This window comes from Leptosomus discolor, chromosome 19 (assembly GCF_034619465.1).
Source record: "Leptosomus discolor isolate bLepDis1 chromosome 19, bLepDis1.hap2, whole genome shotgun sequence".
In the NCBI taxonomy this organism is placed as follows: domain Eukaryota; kingdom Metazoa; phylum Chordata; class Aves; order Leptosomiformes; family Leptosomidae; genus Leptosomus; species Leptosomus discolor.
In genome coordinates this window covers 4828626-4850914 of record NC_141409.1, presented here as the reverse complement: position 1 = coordinate 4850914, position 22289 = coordinate 4828626, and the positions used below count along the sequence as shown (strand labels likewise).

The following is a 22289-nucleotide window of genomic DNA, read 5'->3' as shown; positions in this document are numbered from 1 at the left end:
CAGTGGTGTTTCAAGAATAAATTGCTGTTTCCTCTATTACTGGCATTTCACTAGCTTACAGATAGTGAAAGCACAGTCGCTGACCTAACCATTAAACCAAGCTTTTTTGGGAGTAAAAAGAAAAACAAATGCTAAGATGATATTTATTAGGTGTGCTTGTTTAGTCGTCTATTAGCTGCTTTCGGTTCTCACTCTACATGATGAAGGGTCGATTCTGCATGGAAGTCAGTAGATGTCTTTCAGCTCCCCTGGCTCATATAATTTGAAAGGGACAGGCACAGGCCAAGGAGGAAGAACTAATTGAAAAGAATGAGTTTCAGGAAGAGCTAGTACAGCCCAGCCAGGTGCTGGTAACCATAAGCTAACTATTGTATCGTAGCTGATGTGGGATCAGACAATGGGAAATGTTGCCTGGTGAAAAGGTGTATTGGTTGCTAAAAAGATGGTTTTATACCTGTATTGATATAAAGCTTTCTCTTTTTTTCTTGAAGGACTTAGATAATCAAAGGATTTCCTTTCCTTCTCTTCCTCTCCCTTTTGTGTGTGTGTGTGTACATGTATTTATTCCTGTTTCTTACATTGTGTCTCCCTTGTTGGAGTCTCATCTTCTGTTGTGTCTCACTTTCTATGCTAAAGTATTGCTAGCTGTGATGCAGGCACTGACACCACAACCTTCAACCTGCTCTGTTTATATTCATGCTGTGGACAAACCATCAGCATAGTGAAACTTGTTATTGGGCTACCAGCCCTGGAGTTCACATTCCCAAGCAATTGGAGTAATTTAAAGCATATGGAAAAGGACTGCAATGAGCTTAGTAGTGTTGATATAGCTTTTGACAATGTCTCGAGTGTCTTACATGATCCAGCCTTTAGTAGCCTTCAAGCAGCGGACTAATGGGAGAAGGAAATACAGACTTTTAACATGAGTTGAATCATAAGAGAACATATATTTGTTTTATCTACCTCTGTCTAAAAGTAGTGTTTTCAGTTGAGATGAGGCTCAGCCGGCTTCTTTGCCCTGGTCTTCTGCTTGAGGCAGGTAAACCTTCCATATTGCACTATACTTGCTCTGAATTGGAAATAATAGTAGCTTCCTTCAAGATTCATGTCTTGTGACATTTTGTTCACACTGAGATCCTGGAAAACAGGGTTATAATATGTAAGAGCAAGCTCAGCAACCTGGATGAAGCGAGATGGTACATTGAGTAGCACCCCAACCCAAGAATGTTCTTTAAGGATGCCAGCATGCATTCAGTGTCATAGGCCTTTGTTGGGTGGCATGGCTGCAGTTCATCCCTTACACTGCTCCTTCTTCTTTTAGGGAATAAGTGTGCCAGGAAAGGAAAGGACTTGGTTTGAACTGGCTCTCCAATTTCTGCTCCAGATTACAAAGGCCAAACATATATAAGACTCCATCAGCTTTAAAAAGGAACCAAACGCCACAATGGGACTCCCCACCCGGGTTTTGGCCTGTGTGATCTTAGCTTTGCTATACCAGTATGTCAATGGTGGACTCATCAAGCGAATTATCCGGGAGAAGCAGGAGCCTCGACTCAAGCGACTTATCCAGCAGAAGCAGGAGACTGGACTCAACGTGACCTTGCCAGAGGATAATCAGCCTGTGGTTTTTAACCACGTCTACAACATTAAGTTGCCTGTTGGCTCCCTTTGCTCGGTGGACCTGGATACAGCGAGTGGTGACGCAGATCTGAAGACGGAAATTGAGCCCGTCAAGAATTACGAGGAGCACACGCTGAACGAGGAGAACCAGATTGTCTTCACGCACCGTATTAACATTCCCCGCCGGGCTTGTGGCTGTGCAGCTGCCCCAGACATTAAGGATCTGCTGAGCAGACTAGAGGAACTGGAAGGGCTGGTATCCTCCCTACGGGAGCAGTGTGCCAGCGGGGCTGGATGCTGTCCTAATTCCCAGGCAGTAGAAGGTAAGACAGACTGGGGAGCTGCTTTTGGGGAAATTCTTGTGCTGGTTGTAGATGTTATTTGAGCAGATACTCAAATCTGTTTCAAGAATGAGCAAATGTCAACCTGTTAAATTTGAAACATAATCCAAACTGGGAATGTATTTGGCTAGCTTGCCAGATACGTTCGTTCACAGTTTTGCAGTTTTATGAATCTGTGGGTCAGAAGTCCGCCTGGGCTGCTTTGCAACTGTGACATTGAGCATGTATGGTGCTTGGGCATGGTGACAATCTGTGTTGGAGTTAAGATTAAAGCTCACACAGGCCAAGCTCTAGGCTCCACATTTTGTCTCCTTGAGTAAGCAGCCAAAGTAACCGTTTTCATTTCCAAGCTTTCTTTAATAGAGACCAATAAAAATGCAGCAGGACATAAGGCAATAGACAATCACAAATAGTTAGGGAAGAGGGAAAAAAGATATCCTTCCGGTTGCTTTTTAAACTGAGGTAAGAGTTTGGTCATACAAGAGAGAAAACACAGGTGTTCTCAGTAATAATCTGTCCCTCTGAGCTCAGAGCTGGTCTCACAGTTGACGATCCAGCACGCTGCCTGGCTTTTTATGTTCTGGAGTAAACTGGTGAATACTGTTTCATGGTGCGTGCCCTAATGAAGCAGTCAGGAAAGCTGCTCAGTCAGCGGAAGAGGAATTTTGAGAAGGGAAGAGGAATCCAGCATGCTCATTTACCAAGTAGTTGGCAGGGGTTCTTCCCTGGCATTAGCACGAATTAAAGCATTCCTGGTAAACTAAGCTGTACAGGAGAAAGGAGGAGGTATTCTCATTTAAAAGCTTTGGTGATTCTGGAAATCCTATCCTGTAGGGAGCTAGGAAAATCAGACTCTTTTAGGTTGTGTGTTCCACACTCACCTAATGCATCCCAGAGCCAAGGGGAGTAATGGTTTTTCCACCTCGTTGGTACAGGTCGCCTGGACACAACACCCTATTGCAGTGGACATGGCAACTACAGCATCGAGATCTGTGGCTGCGTTTGCGAGCGTGGCTGGAAAGGCCCCAACTGCTCTGAACCCGACTGCCCCCACAACTGCTTCGGCAGGGGCCTCTGCGTCCAGGGCAAATGCATCTGCAGTGAAGGCTTCGCTGGTGAGGACTGCAGCCAGGCCACCTGCCCGTCTGACTGTAACGACCAAGGCAAGTGCTTGGATGGGGTTTGCGTGTGCTTTGAGGGGTACACCGGCACAGACTGCAGCGAAGAGCTCTGCTCCCAGGGGTGCAGTGTGCATGGGAGGTGCGTGAGCGGGCAGTGCGTGTGCCACGAGGGCTTCACTGGTGACGACTGCAGCGAGCCCCTCTGCCCCAACAACTGCCACAACCGCGGGCGCTGTGTGGACAACGAGTGCGTCTGCGACGAGGGCTACACCGGCGAGGACTGCAGCGAGCTCATCTGCCCCAACGACTGCTTCGACCGCGGGCGCTGCGTCAACGGGACCTGCTTCTGCGAGGAGGGCTTCACCGGGGAGGACTGCGGGGAGCTGACCTGCCCCAACAACTGCAACGGCAACGGGCGCTGCGAGAACGGGCTGTGTGTCTGCTACGAGGGCTTCGTGGGGGATGACTGCAGCGAGAAGAGGTGCCCAAAGGACTGCCACAACCGCGGGCGCTGCGTGGGCGGGCGCTGCATCTGCCACGAGGGGTACCAGGGCGAGGACTGCAGGGAGCTGCGGTGCCCCAACGACTGTCACAACCGCGGGCGCTGCGTCAACGGGCAGTGCGTGTGCCACGAAGGATTCATCGGGGAGGACTGCAGGGAGCTGCGGTGCCCCAACGACTGTCACAACCGTGGGCGCTGTGTCAACGGGCAGTGCGTGTGCCATGAGGGATTCACCGGGGTAGACTGTGGCGAGCTGCGGTGTCCCAACAATTGCAACAACCATGGACTGTGCGTCAATGGGCAGTGCGTGTGTGACGAGGGGTACACAGGGGAGGACTGTGGGGAACTGCGGTGCCCCGAAGACTGCCACAACCGTGGGCGCTGTGTGGAGGGACGCTGTGAGTGTGACAATGGCTTCACGGGGGAGGACTGCGGCAAGCTGTCCTGCCCCAACGACTGCCACCGGCGTGGGCGCTGCGTCGATGGGCGCTGCGTGTGCCATGAGGGCTTCATGGGCGAGGACTGCCGTGAACGGTCCTGCCCCAACGACTGCAACAACGTGGGTCGCTGCATCGATGGACGGTGCGTCTGTGAGGATGGTTACATGGGGGATGACTGCTCCGATGGTAGGTTGCAATGTCCCTTTTGAACCCCTTCCCCATGGTAACTCCCTGTTACACCTCGTGGTAACTTGCAGCGGCCTCAGAGGCTCTGTGAACCTTTTCCATAGAGCTGGGCCCTGTTGCCACTCTTATTTATCATAGTCCAAATAGCTAAATCAGAGAAGTAACAACACTACTAGCAAGTTCTTGGCCTCCCTCACTTTTCAGGGCTAGATAGAGTAGCAATTGATGGTGACTTTTGGTAGTCAGCAAGCCAACAGGCTGATAATGGTGATGCAGTCATTTGTTTTCTCCAAGTTTACTCCCACCACAATGTCACTGGAGCTGTATCTAGCACTGGCTGGGATTTGTCACCATGACCATTCAGTTTCTCATAGTATCTCTTAATGCCAAAAAGAAACACATCTAAAAGAAAGTGTTCTAGCTATGGAGAAGAGGGAGATGTATCCAGAGTCTTCTTACTAGGTATTCAGCAGGATTAGTCGAAAGAATATGGACTGAATTTTGACTACAGAATAAGCCTTTGGAGGAATGAGATAATACAGATAATTAATGTCAGTGAATAAAGAGCCTGGGTATCAAATGATTTTTTCAGCCAGCTTCTGGTTTCCAGTCTCATGCTGGATGGATAAGAAAGGGGTTTGCATTTACAATGCTATCACTAGGAGCCGAAAATGAAACACACAGCACTGACAATATACACTGACAGACCCCAAGGGCTCAGTGACTTTGCTTTGAAGGTAGATTTCTGAGCTGGAGCCCTGGTGGAGGTAGAGAACACAGTGGAGGCAAGGCGCACACAGAAAATGACATTGTCCTGAGTGATCTGTATGAGACAAGTGTCATGATGGAATCACCAGATGTTGCAAATATTGTAGCGCAAGATTTCAGGATTATTACAGGGGCTTGGTTGTCTCTCAATTGGCCAAACAGATTTTTCTAACTAAAGTAAAACTTGATTTTTTTATGTATATACATGTATACGTATGTGTGTGTGTGTGTGTGTCAGATCTGACAAAAGCTTAGGGTAAAATCATGGAATCAGCTGGAGTGGAAACTTAGCTATAAAGCCACATGCTTAGTTTCCCAGTACCACCAACTCCATGGAAATTGATATAAAATTTTGGCAGCTAGATGATGACAAGCGTTACGCTATAAACGAGGTAGTTTTCTTTAGCTGATCCCAGGGGAGAATTTTGGAACTAAGATCTTTGTAGAGTAATCAGAGAGTAATTTGGGACTGGGAACATTATAAAAGACAATGAATACCCTTGAAAAGAAATTCCCATTTTTCATTTCCTCCTTCTGGAAGACTCCTAAGTCACTTTTTGTGCTCTTGCATGTGCAAATGTGGAGTAATCTATTGAAAGTATTTACAAAAATTATCATGTTTTATTTTACTTTGGAAAATCTGTGCAAACCCCAGGACTTCCAGCTATAAAATCATGTGTTGCTGGCAGTTGAATTAAATGCCTGAATCCCTAGGGACCCAGCTATAGTAGTCTTGTGCAGTAGCCATGTGAGGAGGAGCTGGAACACAGTCAGCCGTGGGTTGTGTAAGTGTGAGAGTAGAAATTGGCCTGTGACTTTTGGAAATGTCTGTAGTCTTCATCAGCTGAATATTCCTTTCTTCAAGCAGCTAATTTGTGTGACATGGCTTCCCCATTCCCTGTTTCTTAGATGATTTTTTATAAACTGCTCCTGGGAAAATGTGAACCTGGGTAACTCATTATTTTCTGAGCCTTGAAAACTTCTTATAAGTTGTTTTGTTTTTTCCCCTTCCTAGTGTCTCCTCCAACTGAGCTGACTGTGACAAACGTAACGGATAAAACCGTAAATCTGGAATGGAAGCATGAGAACCTCGTCAATGAGTACCTCATCACCTATGTCCCTACCAGCAGTGGTGGCTTAGATATGCAGTTCACCGTGCCAGGAAACCAGACAGTTGCCACTATTCATGAACTGGAGCCGGGCGTAGAATACTTTATCCGTGTCTTTGCAATCCTTAAAAACAAGAGAAGTATTCCAGTCAGTGCCAGGGTAGCAACATGTGAGTCTAATATTCCCTGTATTAATTATTTTATGTGTTCCATAGCATGTATTTTTTTGCATCCCTTTTTGGAGGTATTATTTCTTTTGTATTTTCTGTCTTCAGTTCATCTTCTCTTCTGGACAAAGACAGCCTTCTGCACTTTCATTTTCAGTTCTTTTCAAATACCAATAACTGCATTAAAACTACAGTTCACTAGCTCTTCTGCTCGCTGCAGTGCTTCCCACTGAACATCATGGGGTCTTTGTAAATTAAGACCCTTGGCTTCTTCACAGTAATGTACATTTTTAAAATGTGGTAATGCTTCCTGAAAAAATATAAAAATGGAGTGGCGTGTAGAAGACCAACATGAAATCACTTGGTTTTAAACTAAATTAACTTAACTTCATTTTTTACTGAAATGGAGGTTATATTTGGTTTGCATCTTCAATGTGTTTTACTCAAACTTACTTTCTATCTGCCTGTCTGTTCGTTTGATGTTCATCTTCCTTTTTGTATTGAGCACACCACGATCGTATCTGAACATCCCAGCTTCAAAAGATGCTCTTTGACTTCTGTCACTGTACTCACTTTTAGGGACCTGGGGCAGGATTCATCTCACCTAACTTGAAATGTCCATGCTAGGCTTCTTTCAAGAGGGCAAAAGAAAAGATTTCTAAGGCAAAATTTGTTTTACTCTGAGGTAACATCTAAAACAGGTCAGAGGAACGTCTCTCCAAAGACAGAATAACTGGCTGTGAAGAGGGTTTAAACATCTCAGATGCAGATACCTACATGGCAGATATTTATAGCGGTGGAAAGATGTCCCACCCTCAGTGCCCTATTTATGGGAATTTGTGGCTCATGTAATGTTATCCTTTTCTGTCACAGATCTGCCTGCTCCAGAAGGTCTGAAATTCAAATCTGTTAGAGAAACGTCTGTCCAGGTGGAGTGGGATCCTCTGAATTTTTCATTTGATGGCTGGGAGCTGGTCTTCCGTAATATGGTAAGGAAGCAGTGTTTCTTCTATAGAGGCCATGTATAAGTGAAAGATTCTGGATTTTTTATGTTTATACTACCTATGATTGCTCCATGTGTTACAGAAAAAGGATGATAATGGAGATATAACCAGCAGCTTGAAAAGGCCGGAGACATCTTATATGCAGCCGGGTTTGGCACCAGGGCAACAGTATAATGTATCCCTTCATATAGTGAAAAACAATACCAGGGGACCAGGACTATCCAGAGTGATAACCACAAGTAAGCACAACCTGTATTTGGTATAGTGCCACCAATAAAACAACTGTTGTTTGGTGTAGCCTAGGGAGTTTTTAAACAAAGAGAAAGCCAAGCTTTATTCTGTGAACTGATAGGGGGGAAAAAGGAAGTAGTGGAGCTGCCAATGAAGCATACATGAGGAGACATTAATTCCTTTCAAAATCACCTGTTTGAAGAGGAAAAGATATTTATGTTTAGCTAGAAGGTAGCAAAAATGTACATAACAGGAGCTAGAATTTCAACCTGGTGATATTTGCATGAAGAAATTATTTGAAGGTGAGTTTCTGTGGTGCACATGGAGACCCTCTTAGGGTTCCTGCTCATCTTTCCTTTGGCAGCTTCTAATGTTAATGAATTTTGATGAATTTGCTTCTGATGAATTGACTCCATTTGGCACTTTCTTCTACAACTATAGAAAGTAAAGGAAAAAAGTGAATGAAGATAAGCTTCAGTTGGTAGAAGCTACTCATTTTAATTTTGCTCTGAATCAGCAAATAAAAGCACAAGGATGCGCACAACTTTTCCGGCAAGATTTCTTTAAAAACCACCTCTTTCTCTTTTTGTAACAGAGCTTGATGCCCCTAGCCAGATTGAGGCAAGAGATGTCACAGACACCACAGCTCTTATCACATGGTCCAAACCCTTGGCTGAAATTGAAGGCATCGAGCTCACTTATGGCCCCAAGGATGTTCCAGGGGACAGGACAACCATTGACCTCTCTGAAGATGAAAACCAATATTCTATTGGAAACCTGAGGCCACACACAGAGTATGAAGTGACGCTCATCTCTCGTCGAGGGGACATGGAAAGCGACCCCATGAAAGAAGTCTTTGTCACAGGTAAGAGGCTTGGACACCAACCCAAACTTCTGGGAAGGTAACGAAATCACCATCAATCTTCCTGTGCTGTGTTTGTCTTGTTGCTTGAGTTTATAGTCATTGCATCAACACAGAAACAACACTGTTACAGAAGTACATGAAAGGGGAGGATGTTTTTCTGTGCTTTATATACCTTACTGGCTCAACAAAATATTGAGACCTCCCCAAGTATCTAAATGTATTTTGAAAATGGGAATTACGTTATTAAGTCCTTTAGAAGCCTTTGCTCATCATACCCTAAGTCTCTACTTCAGGAAACAAATTCCTCTGGATTACTTGTCTGTCTACTGAGCTAAATATCTTCCATGGTTCCTATTCCATCTAAAACCTTATTTCTGTTTCTCTAAATGCGTAACAGATTAGCAGAGAACTGCTTTTTTTCCTTCTTCAGTTCTGCAAATATTTTCTGGCTTGCTTCTACAAATTTACTTTGCTCCTTAGTGATTCCAGGAATACTTTATGAAAGTGTGGGTCCTTTAGCATGTTATCAAGGCTTGATGCATTAAGGGAGCTGAGTAAATGGCACATAGAGAACTACCTCCTTTTTCATCCTAAAATGTAGTTGTTGCAGGATTGGAGTCTACTATAGGTGTGAACAGTGAAAGCCCATTGAATTTCTACAAAATACTCACCTTTTGTTTTGAGATTTAGTGTTACTTTCAGCCATGAATGCAAGATATTTACTGAACAGAAATTCTAGAGATGATAAATGCTTTTTTCCAATCAGCCATTCTCCTTTTGAAAGCTGAGGTGTATATAAAGAAAAAATAGTATTTTCATCCAAATACGTTTTTCCATGAGCCTATTTTGTAATAAATAATAACTAAGACTGAAAATGTTATTTTTGTCTCAGGAGATAAAAGTTTAATTTCTTCCGTTGACATTTTCCCCAAAGCTAGCGAACTCTCCATGCTAAAAGAAATCTGCTTGATGTAGCTAAGAACATAGTGGTATCATGTGAGAGGAAACTTAACTTCAGCTTTATGGATCATTTCACCTCCTGAAAAGTACTGTTATAAGAGACTGCTGTTGTAAGATAATTATTCCTATTGATTTTTTTTTTATTATTTTATTGGTTGATTGATTACAGATTTGGATGCTCCAAGAAACCTGAAGCGGGTGTCACAGACAGACAATAGCATTACTTTGGAGTGGAAGAACAGCCATGCAAATATTGATAACTATCGAATTAAGTTTGCTCCCATCTCTGGTGGAGACCATGCTGAGATCACAGTGCCAAAGGGCAACCAAGCAACAACCAGAGCTACACTGACAGGTAGGGGAATGGAGAGATTGTCGTTAATATCGTGCTGCTGCCAACACCCTAGAGCACAGTAATGTAGCGAAAAAATGCCTTTTTGGTTGCTATACATGAGAGGTACAAGCAGAGGTTACGCATTTTAGTACAAGCAATTAAGTTAAAATACACGTGATACGTGTTCACACACTGTGGCTGGACAACTAGCCAACAGGAGCTGTGTAGCCATTTCACCTTCACGTGCATCTCTGATTCCCACCAGTCAGTCCCCTGTGTTCGAGGCAGCTACATGTCTTTGTGGAGATGGCTTCACCTGCCTGAGTTCAAAAGGCTTTTGCATGTGCTAGGGCTGGTATTTACTGATGCCAGACCGCAACCTTTCTGTGTGCCTGAACGTTGCCTTACCGGCCTGCGAGGCTAGATAATGGTACTTTCTCCATGTCACGTGGACATCTCTCTGTTTTTCCTTGGCAGAAGTACCTATACTGCAAGCTCTTGAAAGCAGAAGCTGTCTCTGATTATGTGTTTGCACAGTGCCCAAAATGCAATCTCAGTCAGCCATGATCTTTATCCTTTGGCATGTACATGGAAAAAGATTTATTAACATCAGGTCAGCTGGAGGGTCAACTAAAACCTCGATTCTCTGCATACACAGGAAAACGTATATCTTGCCTTGCATACATTCAGGCTTCCTTATCTAAACAAATGCCTGTAGGCATATTCCATGGACAGGAACTCTTACTTCTATTCCTCATCTCTTAGGTTTGAGGCCTGGAACTGAATATGGCATTGGAGTGACAGCAGTGAGACAGGACAGGGAAAGTGCTCCTGCTACCATTAATGCTGGCACTGGTGAGTATCTTAAACCCCCTTTGTGCTCTGGAGGAAGCAGAGAATCAGGCAGAGCCACACTGATGCTGCATTTCCAAGTAATGCTCTAAGAAATACTTCAGAAACTTCTTGATTTCATTTTGGTACCAATGGGACATTTTCCCTCAAGGGAAAGAAAAAACATTTCCCCAAAGATCTCGACCTCTGAATCTGCCTTCCTTTTCCTGTATAAGGATCTCTTAATGTTCTGGGAATTTAATCTGTAGGTGAGCTCCTTAACGGTAATTATGCTTACACTGATTACTTTGGCCATCCTCTAATTGTGAGGGTTTCTGGCAGGAATGGTAGTTATGACCAAAAGGTTGATCTGACTAAAAGAGTGCAGCCTCAGTGGTTGCAATAGTCCTGACTGCCCTTCAAATCCAAGATTTTTCTCACAATGTCCCCCTTTTCCCAGGTAAATTTGCTGAAGGCTTAAATTCTGCCTTTCCTCCGTGTAGTGCCTGCTTAAGTGAGTGTAAGTGGGGGAAATCTGTTCCAGTGTGGTTTGTCTGTAAAAGAGAACTTCATCATCCTCTAGCTATATCAAGCAACAGAGCTTCAAAAGCTCCAAAAGGTGGATAAGACTCTGAGCTGTTGCTAGGCACCTAGTACAGATGTTACTCCGTCTGCAGATGCCTGAAAAACAGTCCCAGGGCAGTTCAGAGACACCTCAACTTTGCTTTTTTTAACCTGTAGATCTTGATAACCCCAAGGACTTGGAAGTCAGTGACCCTACTGAAACCACCTTATCCCTTCGCTGGAGAAGACCAGTGGCCAAGTTTGATCGTTATCGCCTGATTTATGTTAGCCCCTCTGGAAGGAAGAACGAAGTGGAGATCCCTGTGGACAGCACCTCTTTTATCCTGCGAGGACTGGATGCAGGGACAGAATACACCATTAGTCTGGTGGCGGAGAAAGGCAGACACAAAAGCAAACCCACAACTGTCAAGGGTTCGACTGGTGAGTAACAGCTTTTGATGCGTGCAGTGCACCAGGCCGCTGGGCAATGACTAGCCCAAGTACAACTTCACCTGGTTTCGTAAGCCATGTCTGGGAAACTGCTTAAAAACATCAACTGCCTGCAGAGCAGACTTAGCTGTGTCTACCGTGAGACTTAACCGTGGGGTTTCTCAATGAAATCTCAAAGAAATCTCAATGATTTCTTGCTTATCCTTTGAGAAGACTCACAAAGAACGCAGCTATTTGTCCTGCAGGAAATGCAGACCTCGTCCTTTGTTTTAAATGAGGCTGCATTTTTGTGCATTATGTTTTATAATTTGTTTTGTTTTCTACAGCCAAAAACTAAGAGGAAGAGCAATTGGAATGTATTTAACATTGCTTGTTTCTGCCTAATGAATTCTCTTCACAGCATGCCTCCACCCATCATGCTTCTGCAGGGTCAACAGGGCTCTGATGTTGCCTTTTTCAGTTTTCTCATCCAAAAGCAAGAAAGGCTACCTCCACAAATCTGGTCACAGTCACTGTTTCCATTGGATACCATGACTGCTACATTTGTCTACAAAGAAGGGGTCTGTTCTTGCCATCTGCATTTGTACCAACCACTCCAATTAACCAGTGTCAGTGGACTACTTATTGAACAAGGTTTTATTCTTTGTGAAACATTCTGACCCAAAGCTTGTTGCATACAGAATTGTATCTCAGTATAGAACACAAATAAGTCCTGAATCTTTATGTGCCTTCAGGCTACATCCTGTGAGGCAAAACCTTGACTCCTATAAGTAATCAGAGACAGCGAAATCAGAATCAGCTGAGCTACAATTATTGTCCCTAGCAGATATCGAGGTATTTATCCTTTTCTCCCCAAAGACCACCTGTGAGGTAAACACATGCCAGAAGCTGTGATTTTACAAATTAATAGCTATACAGCTTCACCGATCAAAACTGTTTTTATTTTCCCTGGTAGTGTCCATGCCAGCAGACCCTCTGAATGCTTCATAGGGTCAAGCAATCCAGTACAGCAGAAAGTTTTACAGTATCATGTAAACTACAGAAAATTGTCAGTACTGAATTACTTGTCTGATGCATAAGTCAGGCCTGTGTCCAATGTAGGGAAAAATTAGGAAGCCTTGAGGCATGCACATATAAAGGAAAGCTGAAGGTTTATGTGGCAGGAGTGAGCAGGCTTCAATTTTTCCAAAGTTATGTGTTTTCCCATCTATCTGAAGCCTGAGTGGTCTCAAAAGAAGTATGCATAGACAGTGAAAAGGTGGAAACAACATGCTGTGGAATTTCAGTCTGGTCTTTCCAGCACCAGCTTCCAAAGTCTCACAAGGTGGATTCTTTTTCCTGGTTTGTTTTTTGGCTTTTTTCATAAATACATTAGTCTGGCCAGTGTATTTGTTTTAAGCCTTTACTCAGAGCAGCAAGTAAACAAAGAGTTCTCTGCATGGGCTCCTTAGAAGCAACGGCAGTAGTTGACATAACCTGTCTCTGTGACCTGCCTCCCGCGTAGGAATGGACAAATCCAAACCCAGGAGCGTGGGGAAGCAGAAATGCTCTGTCAGCCTGTGGGGTATAAGACAGGAGGTCTCTTCTTCAGTTTACTTTTTCGTCCACCCTCAAGTCAGTCCTCTTTATCCGTGTTCCCAGTACTTGGGAGGTCCTGAAGTCCTCAGGCTAAGGCAAACAAACTTGTTGTTTTACCCTCTCTTGCAGAGCTATGGGGCACCTCAGGTCCATTGCACTGCTGGGAAGAGCACTTGGAGCACCCAGGGAGAGAGAGGAACGATTGAAGGGAGAATGCCAGTAGCACAGCTAGGACTGGACTAGCTCTGCTTGGTGGGTGGAGAAGACGGTCCTGCTGTTTAGAAGGACATGTGCTATCCCCACTGAGGAAGGGAGCCAAGGACTGCAGAAGGGCTGAGAGGTTTTCTTTTCAGAGTTTCCTTTGCTTCTCCAGATTGACAGTTTTCCATCTTATAATCTTCCTAGCCTCTTGATTGTTCAGTCAGGCTTCTCTGCCAGCAGGTATTCAGGAGTTTCCCACATGTTATTTTATTTGTTTACATAGTGAATTTTCTGTGACTGAGGGTAAAGCTTCTTTCAGCCCCAGAGCTGAAGGTCTTCTGTTGGTGCCTTCTCTCCCCTCTCCCATTCTTCCTGTTACCTTTTTATGTATATCAACTCTCCAGACACAGGCAGCTGAAACATTCAGAGCTCATGAACCTCTAGCAAAAGACACACCACAAAATCTTCAGTAGTATAGGATGGCAGCCTTCTGTTGCTTCTGTCTCTTCATATGGATGAAAATGCAGCACTAGTGACAAAGGTATTTTTAATTGATGTCTATGATGCTGCATTCAAGGGATGGTAAAGATTATGAAGAGTTTTGCTAAATGTTACTTTGTTTTGCTGAAAAGGAAAGGCCAACTATTTCACACTGCCATTTGCTTGTTTCTTTGTAGCTCTATATAGTCTAACCCTAACGCAGGCAATGACTCCTGACCCAGAGGAGCTTTCTGGCTATGGGAGCTTTCTTGCTCCAGAGGCCTCAGGGATGCAGGAAGATGCACTGAGGGACCTTGTGGTCTCAAGGGTAACAGACCGCAGCTTTAGTGTCTCATGGTATGCAAATGGAGGAGTCTACAGTGGTTTTGTGGTGGAGTACGAGGAAGTGTCATTGGCAGGTGGGCCCCCTGCAGAAACCTTCCTGCCCAGAGAATCCCTAGGTGCTGTGATTGACGGCCTCCAAGCTAACACTACTTATAAAATCAAGGTGTATGGATTGGCTGGAGAACAGCGCTCTTCTCCTCTGGAAGCTGTGGCTACAACAGGTACCTACTTTCTGTTATTAACGAAGGTATCACAAACCGGGGTGCTACTTATTTGTTAGAGGTCCCATCCAGCATTGGACTAAGACTTTAGTTTAGAATCACTTCAGAAATCAAAGAAAATGAGCCATTTTACTAGGTGGAGGCACCTTTCTGGCAGCATGTTTTGAGAATGTTACATCAGATTAACAACTAACCTGTAGGGTGAGTGCATAACCCATCTCTGAGGAATCTGAGCAGTCAGGCTGCAGCTTTGTGCTTTTTTGCTCTGGTTCTGGAACCCTGCCTGCATAGCACAATGTGGGTGCTGGAGGAGGACAGACAGCAATATATCAGGCACGAGAGGCCTGTGGAGATAAATGAGTGGATATTAGAGAACCAAGAGCCAACCTCAAATTCCTCTGCTGAAGGACCCACATTGTGCAGCAACTGTTGATGAATCACGGATGTTGTACTGTCTTGCCTCTGGAAGTGAGTTGCAATAGGAGCATGGCTTGGAGAAGTAACTTTTCCATTCTGTTGGATGTTTTTAAGAAGATTTATGCTGTTTACCAAAGACCCATGTCTGTGTTGTGTGTCAGTCCCTCTTCCTCTCCTGGCTTCTACTAGTCTTAGATTGCACCACCATTTTTTATACAAACTCAAAGAAACATTAGGAAGAATGATTAGGTGAGCCAATTGAATGGGAAACTTTAGCGCTGACCACTGGGAAACTAAATTTGCCAGTGAAGATTGTCCATTTCTCCGGCTGATTCCTCCGCTGAGAGTACCTGGAACCTGACTTAAATACGAGGATTTTTAGTGGCAGCTACTGTAGTATTTCTGGCTTGTGACATGCTGCAATGCTTTCTTTATGAAATTCAGAGGTGCACAGGCACTGTAAGCCCAGTTTAATCAGCCGGTTGAGAAAGGGAAGACATGTAGCCAAAGGGGTCTGAAAAGAAGCAAATACCTTGCTAGACCATCATGTCTTACAGTGTGCTTGAGCTCATGAGAGACTCCGCAGTGAAACTGGCTGATAGCCCCTCTTGGCAAGTAATATAAATTCCAAGAGACAGAAGCAAGAAATAATACAGAATATTGTTTGCTCCATCCCAAGGAACTGGGGAAATGTCCTGGCAGGACATTAACATTCTTTTTAGTAAAATCGCCAATGAAGCATTACAATGGAATTCCTCAAAAGGCTAGCAAAAGCAGATAGACATATTTAGGCCATATTCAGTCTGAAGATTTTACTAAGAGAATGATATTGAGAAGTATTGAAGTCTGAGAAAGAGCGTATGTTTGTTGTCCATCCAGTTTTCCTTCTACGTAGCTTTCAGCTCTTTGACATCTACTGTTTATTCATCTTTGCACCATGAATCATTCTGTCTGGCTGCCACCCCCCGAGCTTGGGCTCCTAGAGCTCTCTTTCTCTTCGTCCCACCTATCCCCTTAGTTGCCAAGTCAAGTGTTTGAATCCTATTGGTCTTGTTATGCTACAGATTGATTGTTTTCCAAATTTTCTGTTACAGTATTCTGTTTGCTAAACAGTGAATACTGTCTGTGGTATCAGAGTGTTTTCCATGTATTCATATAATTTTCATTTTTATACCTGTTGTTCATTTGTACACAAAGCCACATATTCCTCTATTACACATGAACTTAACGTGGGCTATGTGTGCATTTATATGTGTGTGTAGAGGGTAGACCACCCTTTCTCATCCACATATTCATTTGTGGAGTCATCATTAGTGTAGTAACCACATATAATTACATAAGCTCCATGAGACAATCTGTGCATGGCAACCTCCCATGTAGTTGTCAAAGCTGGCACAACAATATTAATGCAATCATGACAGCAAAATTCTGAATTAGAATGTCACTTAGGTGGTTGGTCCCTCAGTGTTTGTGTAATACAGTTGAACTGCTGCCGTGTTTCCCATTCAGATTAGAGTAACCAACTCCTAGTGTGGTTATACTATAACTGGCAGGACTCTAGGAGACATGTCAGTAGGGGTGGTCAAGTAAAACGAGAAGCCAGTTTTGACTAGTGTTACACAGGGTTTTCTCACAGATCCTCAGTATATCAGGAGCCTTGTTTTTTTTTCTTTTTCCCTTGTATTTTTGGATGTTTTGTCCTCAGTTTCCAATTCAGGGTGCATGGCAGTTTCCCAGTGGAACCATTCACAGCATGGAGCTGTACCTGTGTAATGTACTGCTGCCCTTTCCTCCCCACTGGTCTGCTCACTCTATCTGTGCATGTCTTCTGCAGAAATACTCCGCAGTAAAGCCCAGCTACCACTCTGCATGTTAGGTAGACAACCTCAAGGCTGAACAAGTATCAGTGCACTCGCTTGATGCCAAAGTTTTTTGTCTGTTCCCAGAATAGGAAAGAGCTGGTTGGCATCTAATTGTGCACAAGCAGCTGAGAGTCACAGAAGGCTAATGGTGGAGTCAGATAACAGTTCTGACAGTCGGTTTACTTTGAAAGAGGGAATTACAGTAGCCGTTACCATTGCAGGTTTGCTGGTGTGATGACAACATGGCTGTCTTCAGGTTGCAGCGCACGTAGGGCCTGGTTGAGATCACGTGCTGCAGGAATTTAAGAAGGGCCGTTACCTAAGTCAAGAATATCAATGATATATGTAAATATAAATCACTGTTTGCCTCACAGGCTGCTCTCCTTCCTGGACGTGAGCAGAAAACAATGTTTTTACATCTGTATTTGTCCTCAAGAGTATATTTTCAAGATAACATTTCTGCATTTATTTGAAAACATTTTTAATTGCTCTATTGCCTCTGAAAAGTTCTTTTTTCTGATACATGTGTGAATTTGGAGACAGATATTGAATCCTGAGTACGTATTTGTGCTGATCTGATTGATGGTGGTAGATGACTTGCTCTCTCTTAATTGAATGCAACTGGAGCATGAAAGCAAGGAAGTCGTTGAGGTGTGAAATGAAGTGGTTTTCCACTAATGAGGAGATAATTCTGCATGTCAGAAAAATCACCTGCCTGTTGCCTTGCAGCTGTGATCAGAAATGCATTCTCTGTGATCTCCACAGTTCTCAGATTTTCAGAATCTGACTGTGCTACAGGATATATTTGCGGATCATTCAGCATGTTGAAGGCCAAGTCCTTTTCCCTTCTGTTCCTTTGGATCTCTTTAAAGAAAGATTGCTCAAGATCTTTCTGTCCTAGATTCTAGGTAAGGATGTGTGTGTCCCCCCCCAGCCTTTTCTGAAAATTCTGCATGTATCCAGGTGGATAACTCCTCCAAGCCTGTTTTTGATTGGATAGGATGAGATTTAGCATGCTTCTGCTGTGGCTTATTTCTCAGTCTGGATTTGGATGTGTTTGCAATATCTGGCATGCATTCCACTTACGGTTTGCATCAGAAACAATAACTAGTGTGCTGTAGTAAAGACAAAAGGCATGTTTGAGAGACTTGGGGTTCAAATCCTCACCGATGTACATCAGCAAAGTTCTTTGGAGGTAATCAAAGTGTACTGATTTACATCAACTGAGGATGTGCCCATTTCTCTGCTGGGAGCATTTCAGCTCATCTGTCTTGGTTGTTGCCCTGGATCTGATAGTTAGTGTGGTTTTATGGGAACCATGTTGTGCTGGTGATGCTACCTTTGCTTGTGGCTTGGATTCAGTCTCCAAAAAAAAGTACTCATCTGTTTTCTCTGTTCTTGGAGCTCTTTCATGCAAAGCACACAAAACTGTTTTCTAGCAGATGCTAGTTGTCTTTTGGTATATTTGGAGGTTTATTATCAGGAAATTTTAACTTGTAATTTACCTCTGTTTAGCACATCTAGTCACAACACCTGGAGAATCAATTAATGAAACGTCATTTAATCCTACCAGTCCTGCACCTACAGAGCTGAGTTATTTAACAAACCCAAGCACTGATTCCTATGCTCTGCTTTCGGTGCCCACTGACCTTCCCATCTTGGAAGCCACTGGTGCTCTTCATGACCTTAATATAACACACAGGACTTTCCGTAGTTTTACCCTGTCTTGGGCAGCACAGGATGAGGTATTTGATCAGTTCTTTATCACTCTGAAAGACCTGTCCAGTTTAAGGAGAACACAGGAAATCTTTTTGCCGGGAAACCATCGAGAAACAGAAATTACCAATCTCACAGCTGGCACACAATACCAGATTAACCTCCATGGAAGCACTCAAGGTCAGCTTTCTTGGTCCCTGGAAGCCCTAGCTACTACAGGTATTTTCTATGGATTCTTTAGCCATATGTTCCTTTTCTGCTTTGGAATACAGAACTTCATTTTCATACTACAGAAATGCTAGGCTTTGTGAGTGATGCATTTCTTCCTAGTTGTTTTTTTTTCTTTCTTTCTTCCTTTTGCATGGAATAAAACTTAGTGCTATGGAATGAGAGCCTTGAGCACTGCAGCATGGACAATGCCCCATGCAACTTTCTAGGTGATGCAGCATCAATTCTCTCTTTTCAAATTGCATGCAGAGAGAGACATTGATGTATCTGCTATTTACAAGGCATGTGAAAATAGCAAGATGCTACAGGTATTTATCTGGATTGTGGTTCAAACACAAGAAAGATTGCAAAGAGGTTGCAGTTGGCAGCATTGGCATGGAAGTGGTGATGTCAGAGAAAAAAAAGATTGTAACACATTGGGAGTACACCCTTCTGAAAATTTCCACCCCTTATCCCTATTACATGAATTTCATGAGGAAACAGGTCTATAGCCACAGAGCTCAGTTCAATAATGACCAAAGTAACAGTGTAAGTTCATATCTGTGAGAACCTAGCTGGAGACTAATGACTGTGCCTGTCCATCATCCAAAACCAAATTCACATGAGATAAAACATCTACATAGAAACACACAGATTATTTCACACCTATCACAAGGCTTGAGCCGTCTCATCTCTCAATGGTTTGTTCTGTCTTTTTTTTTTTTTAAAGTAAGAAACATCATCCCTTGATATCATTTGTCATGACTTTGTCATTGTTTTGTCATATGTGCTGGATGCTTTATGGGTGAGGCTTTTGGAGGTCTCCAGCTGTCCAAGTTGGTGCATGATTTTGTATGAGACTCTCTTGGTCCCTAGAGAGCATGATGGGGTTGTGTGCGCTTCTGTTTCAGACATGCATGAGAAACAAACGGGAGGAAAAGGGACTCTGCATCTTGGAGGTGAATGAAACTGAGCACTCTTCAGAGAAACCTGAATTGCTTTTAAGTTGTGATGATTACTGCATTACCTATTATAATCAAGCTTTTATTTGAAAGATTCTACCTTGCTATAACTTTTGGTTTAGTTTCATTTCCATTTTAAGGATATGTATTTGTTTTATTTGTTTCTGTTGTCACCAAGAGATTGTTATTTCTGATACAACCAGTTCCTTTTCTTTCCTGCTTTCTCTTTTTCAGCTAAACAGTGTGATTTTAACAGGATTCATATTTTGCCTTAATGAGTCTCATTTCTCTTCCTCATAAAGCAAAACAGCCTGGGATTCATGCATTTTCTTTTTTTGTTGAACATCATTGTGTTGTTTCATAAACAATCTCTTCCTTTCAAACAGGATGGGAAAAGCTCGTCAAAACTTTTGTGTTCCTGACTAGTAGCAATTTACTACACATTAGTGAATCTCGCTGAAGATAATTGACTGTGATCTATGAGTGTTCAACCTCTGAAAATATAACCCCAGCTACCTCTATAAGGCTCTGCAGCAGTCATACAACAAGCACTGTGTTTTTACAGGGGGAAAATTTATATGAGTAATGTTGCTGAGCCTAATTTTCATTTATTCCAGGGCCTCTTTATCTTCTGCCTTAAAATATGCATAAAGCTTAAAGATGAAGTTTACAACTTACAAATGAGATCCATTTCCCTTCATGCATTCTCTCTTATAAATTTTTAGCCACACGGATTGGGATTATCCAAATAGACTCTGTTCTTATAATGCTTATGTATCGACAATGCAAATAAATAAGAAAAGTGCTAGAAAGTCATCAGAATCCACAGGCCAATGACAGATCATATAGCAAGACTTTCCATGTAGAAAAAAACAGGTATTACTCTGTCATTGTCTCATATGACTGCTAATTTCAAGGAATCAGTGGTATTTCCTCTGTAAGAGAGGACTTTTTATTCTTGCTGCAAAAATGACCTAAACTTTCAGATTTAATAGCATCAGAGAGTTAATTCTGATGGTTCCTAGCTTCCTTGGCCACCCCTGTGATGGCTTATGAGAACATTAATTTCTATGAATGCGGATTTCAATTTTAAATCAATATCAGTAGCTGTGAAAATCCAAGCTTGTCTGCCACCAGGAAGGTTTTGTGGAGAGAATAACGTAATATAAGGAAGAAAACCCATTAAACTAAAGACATGCAGACATGGAGGAATTTTCCCCTTCTTTGTTGTTTTGGATTAGAAATAGTTTGGAAGAATAAATAGCATCCTTCATGTGGATTAAAAGCATAAACATCTGAATCCAAACTGCTCTAAACTCAATGTCTTCCTACCCTTACAACAGGCATCATTTCAGTATTCACAGTCACTTCATAATAGCAAACACAGAGTTGTTAATAGTGCAGTAAAGTGGTTATAGTAATACTTATTTGTCTCACAGGGAGCCGTAATTAATGTTGGCAAAACACTTGCAGGTATAAGATGGTCTATAAGCTGCTTTCTGTAAGCTGTCTTTTAGCATTACTGCGGTTATTATTTATTATTACAGTTCTTTTCTTACTGTTCTGTTTTGCCATGTCTCTGAAGAGATCTTACAAGTTTTCTGGGGCAGCTGGGAGTGTAACTGTGTGCCGGGGGGTGCATCTCTGTGTCACTGATTACAACTGAAATTCATTAATACGGAACATCGTTAAATAATACATCATCACCACTAGTCTGTAATCTGAGTAACTGATTGATTCTCTGTCCTTATTCAGAGGAGGAACCTGAGCTTGGAAAATTATCGGTATCAGAGACTGGCTGGGATGGTTTCCAGCTCACCTGGACAGCAGCCGACGGGGCCTATGAGAACTTTATCATTCAGGTGCAGGAGTCTGACAATCCTGAAGAAACCTGGAATATCACAGTCCCAGGCGGACTGCGCTTTATGAATGTTACAGGCCTCAAGGCCAACACACCTTATAGCGTCACACTTCATGGTGTGATTCAAGGCTACAGGACCAAACCCCTTTCTGTTGAAACCATGACAGGTATCTTTTCAAGTCACTCATCCAGCCTCAAGGCTCCCTTTCTTTGCAGACAAGGAAGTGAGCCAGAGCTATTGCAACTGCTCGGCAAAGCTTGCTCACTTAGTTGGCTTTGCATAGGGTGCACTGAACTCGTTAAAGCTTGGCTGAACATCTCTGGCATGGAAATGCCTCGTGATCAGACTTTCCAGTAAGAGTCTCAGTGCCCCCATGGAGCCCTTCACTTTTAGGAATGCTTTTTTTCCCCCCACCTCAGAATGGCTTGTTTTGTTCCCTTTACTTGCTCCTCTGCTGGTTGACACTAACAGCAAAACCCAGCTGGCTGTTCTACATGCTTGGGAAAGCTCAGGTTGCCTTGTAAAATTCTAAAATTCTTTATAGTCCAGAAAATCAAAGCTCGAGAGTATGTTTAGTTTTTATGCTTCAGAAGCTACCCCTGAAATTATGCACTAGGTTCTGTGTAAATACAAACTTGGGGGTATAGTACGTTCATCTGACTCAAGGGCAAGGACAGACACCTTCTGTATGTTCTCATATGGAAAAGAACACTAATGTATTCCTACCCAGAGTAGTATCGTATATTAAGCCACATAAGGTTGTTAAACAGTCTGATTGGTCTGAAAAAGATATAATGCAAGAAGACCAAATTCAGCAGAACTGCCCTGGCATAAAACTGACTTGAAGGAAGGAAGGTAAGCCCTGCATTATCAGAAGGTGGCATGAAATTAATGAATCGCCACAAAAATAATTTTCTGGCTCATCTTGTGAAAGATGGCAATTTT

General features: G+C 43.0%; 1 protein-coding gene across 4 annotated transcripts in view; it reads left to right on the top strand.

Moving 5' to 3' along the window:
• The first annotated feature begins 1444 nt into the window (after positions 1–1444).
• The window catches only part of TNC (tenascin C), a 47044-nt gene continuing 26199 nt past the window's right edge, over positions 1445–22289 (top strand). For 2 of the 4 annotated variants that reach the window (XM_086475862.1, XM_009956449.2), the window contains exons 1-10: positions 1445–1943; positions 2897–4210; positions 5994–6257; positions 7128–7243; positions 7341–7497; positions 8085–8354; positions 9484–9669; positions 10414–10503; positions 11221–11484; positions 21238–21510. In XM_086475862.1, the coding sequence (XP_086331988.1) occupies positions 1445–1943; positions 2897–4210; positions 5994–6257; positions 7128–7243; positions 7341–7497; positions 8085–8354; positions 9484–9669; positions 10414–10503; positions 11221–11484; positions 21238–21510 (3433 nt within the window). The remainder of the gene's footprint in view (positions 1944–2896; positions 4211–5993; positions 6258–7127; positions 7244–7340; positions 7498–8084; positions 8355–9483; positions 9670–10413; positions 10504–11220; positions 11485–21237; positions 21511–22289) is intronic. The other 2 variants (XM_086475861.1, XM_086475863.1) reach the window with 2 other exon arrangements.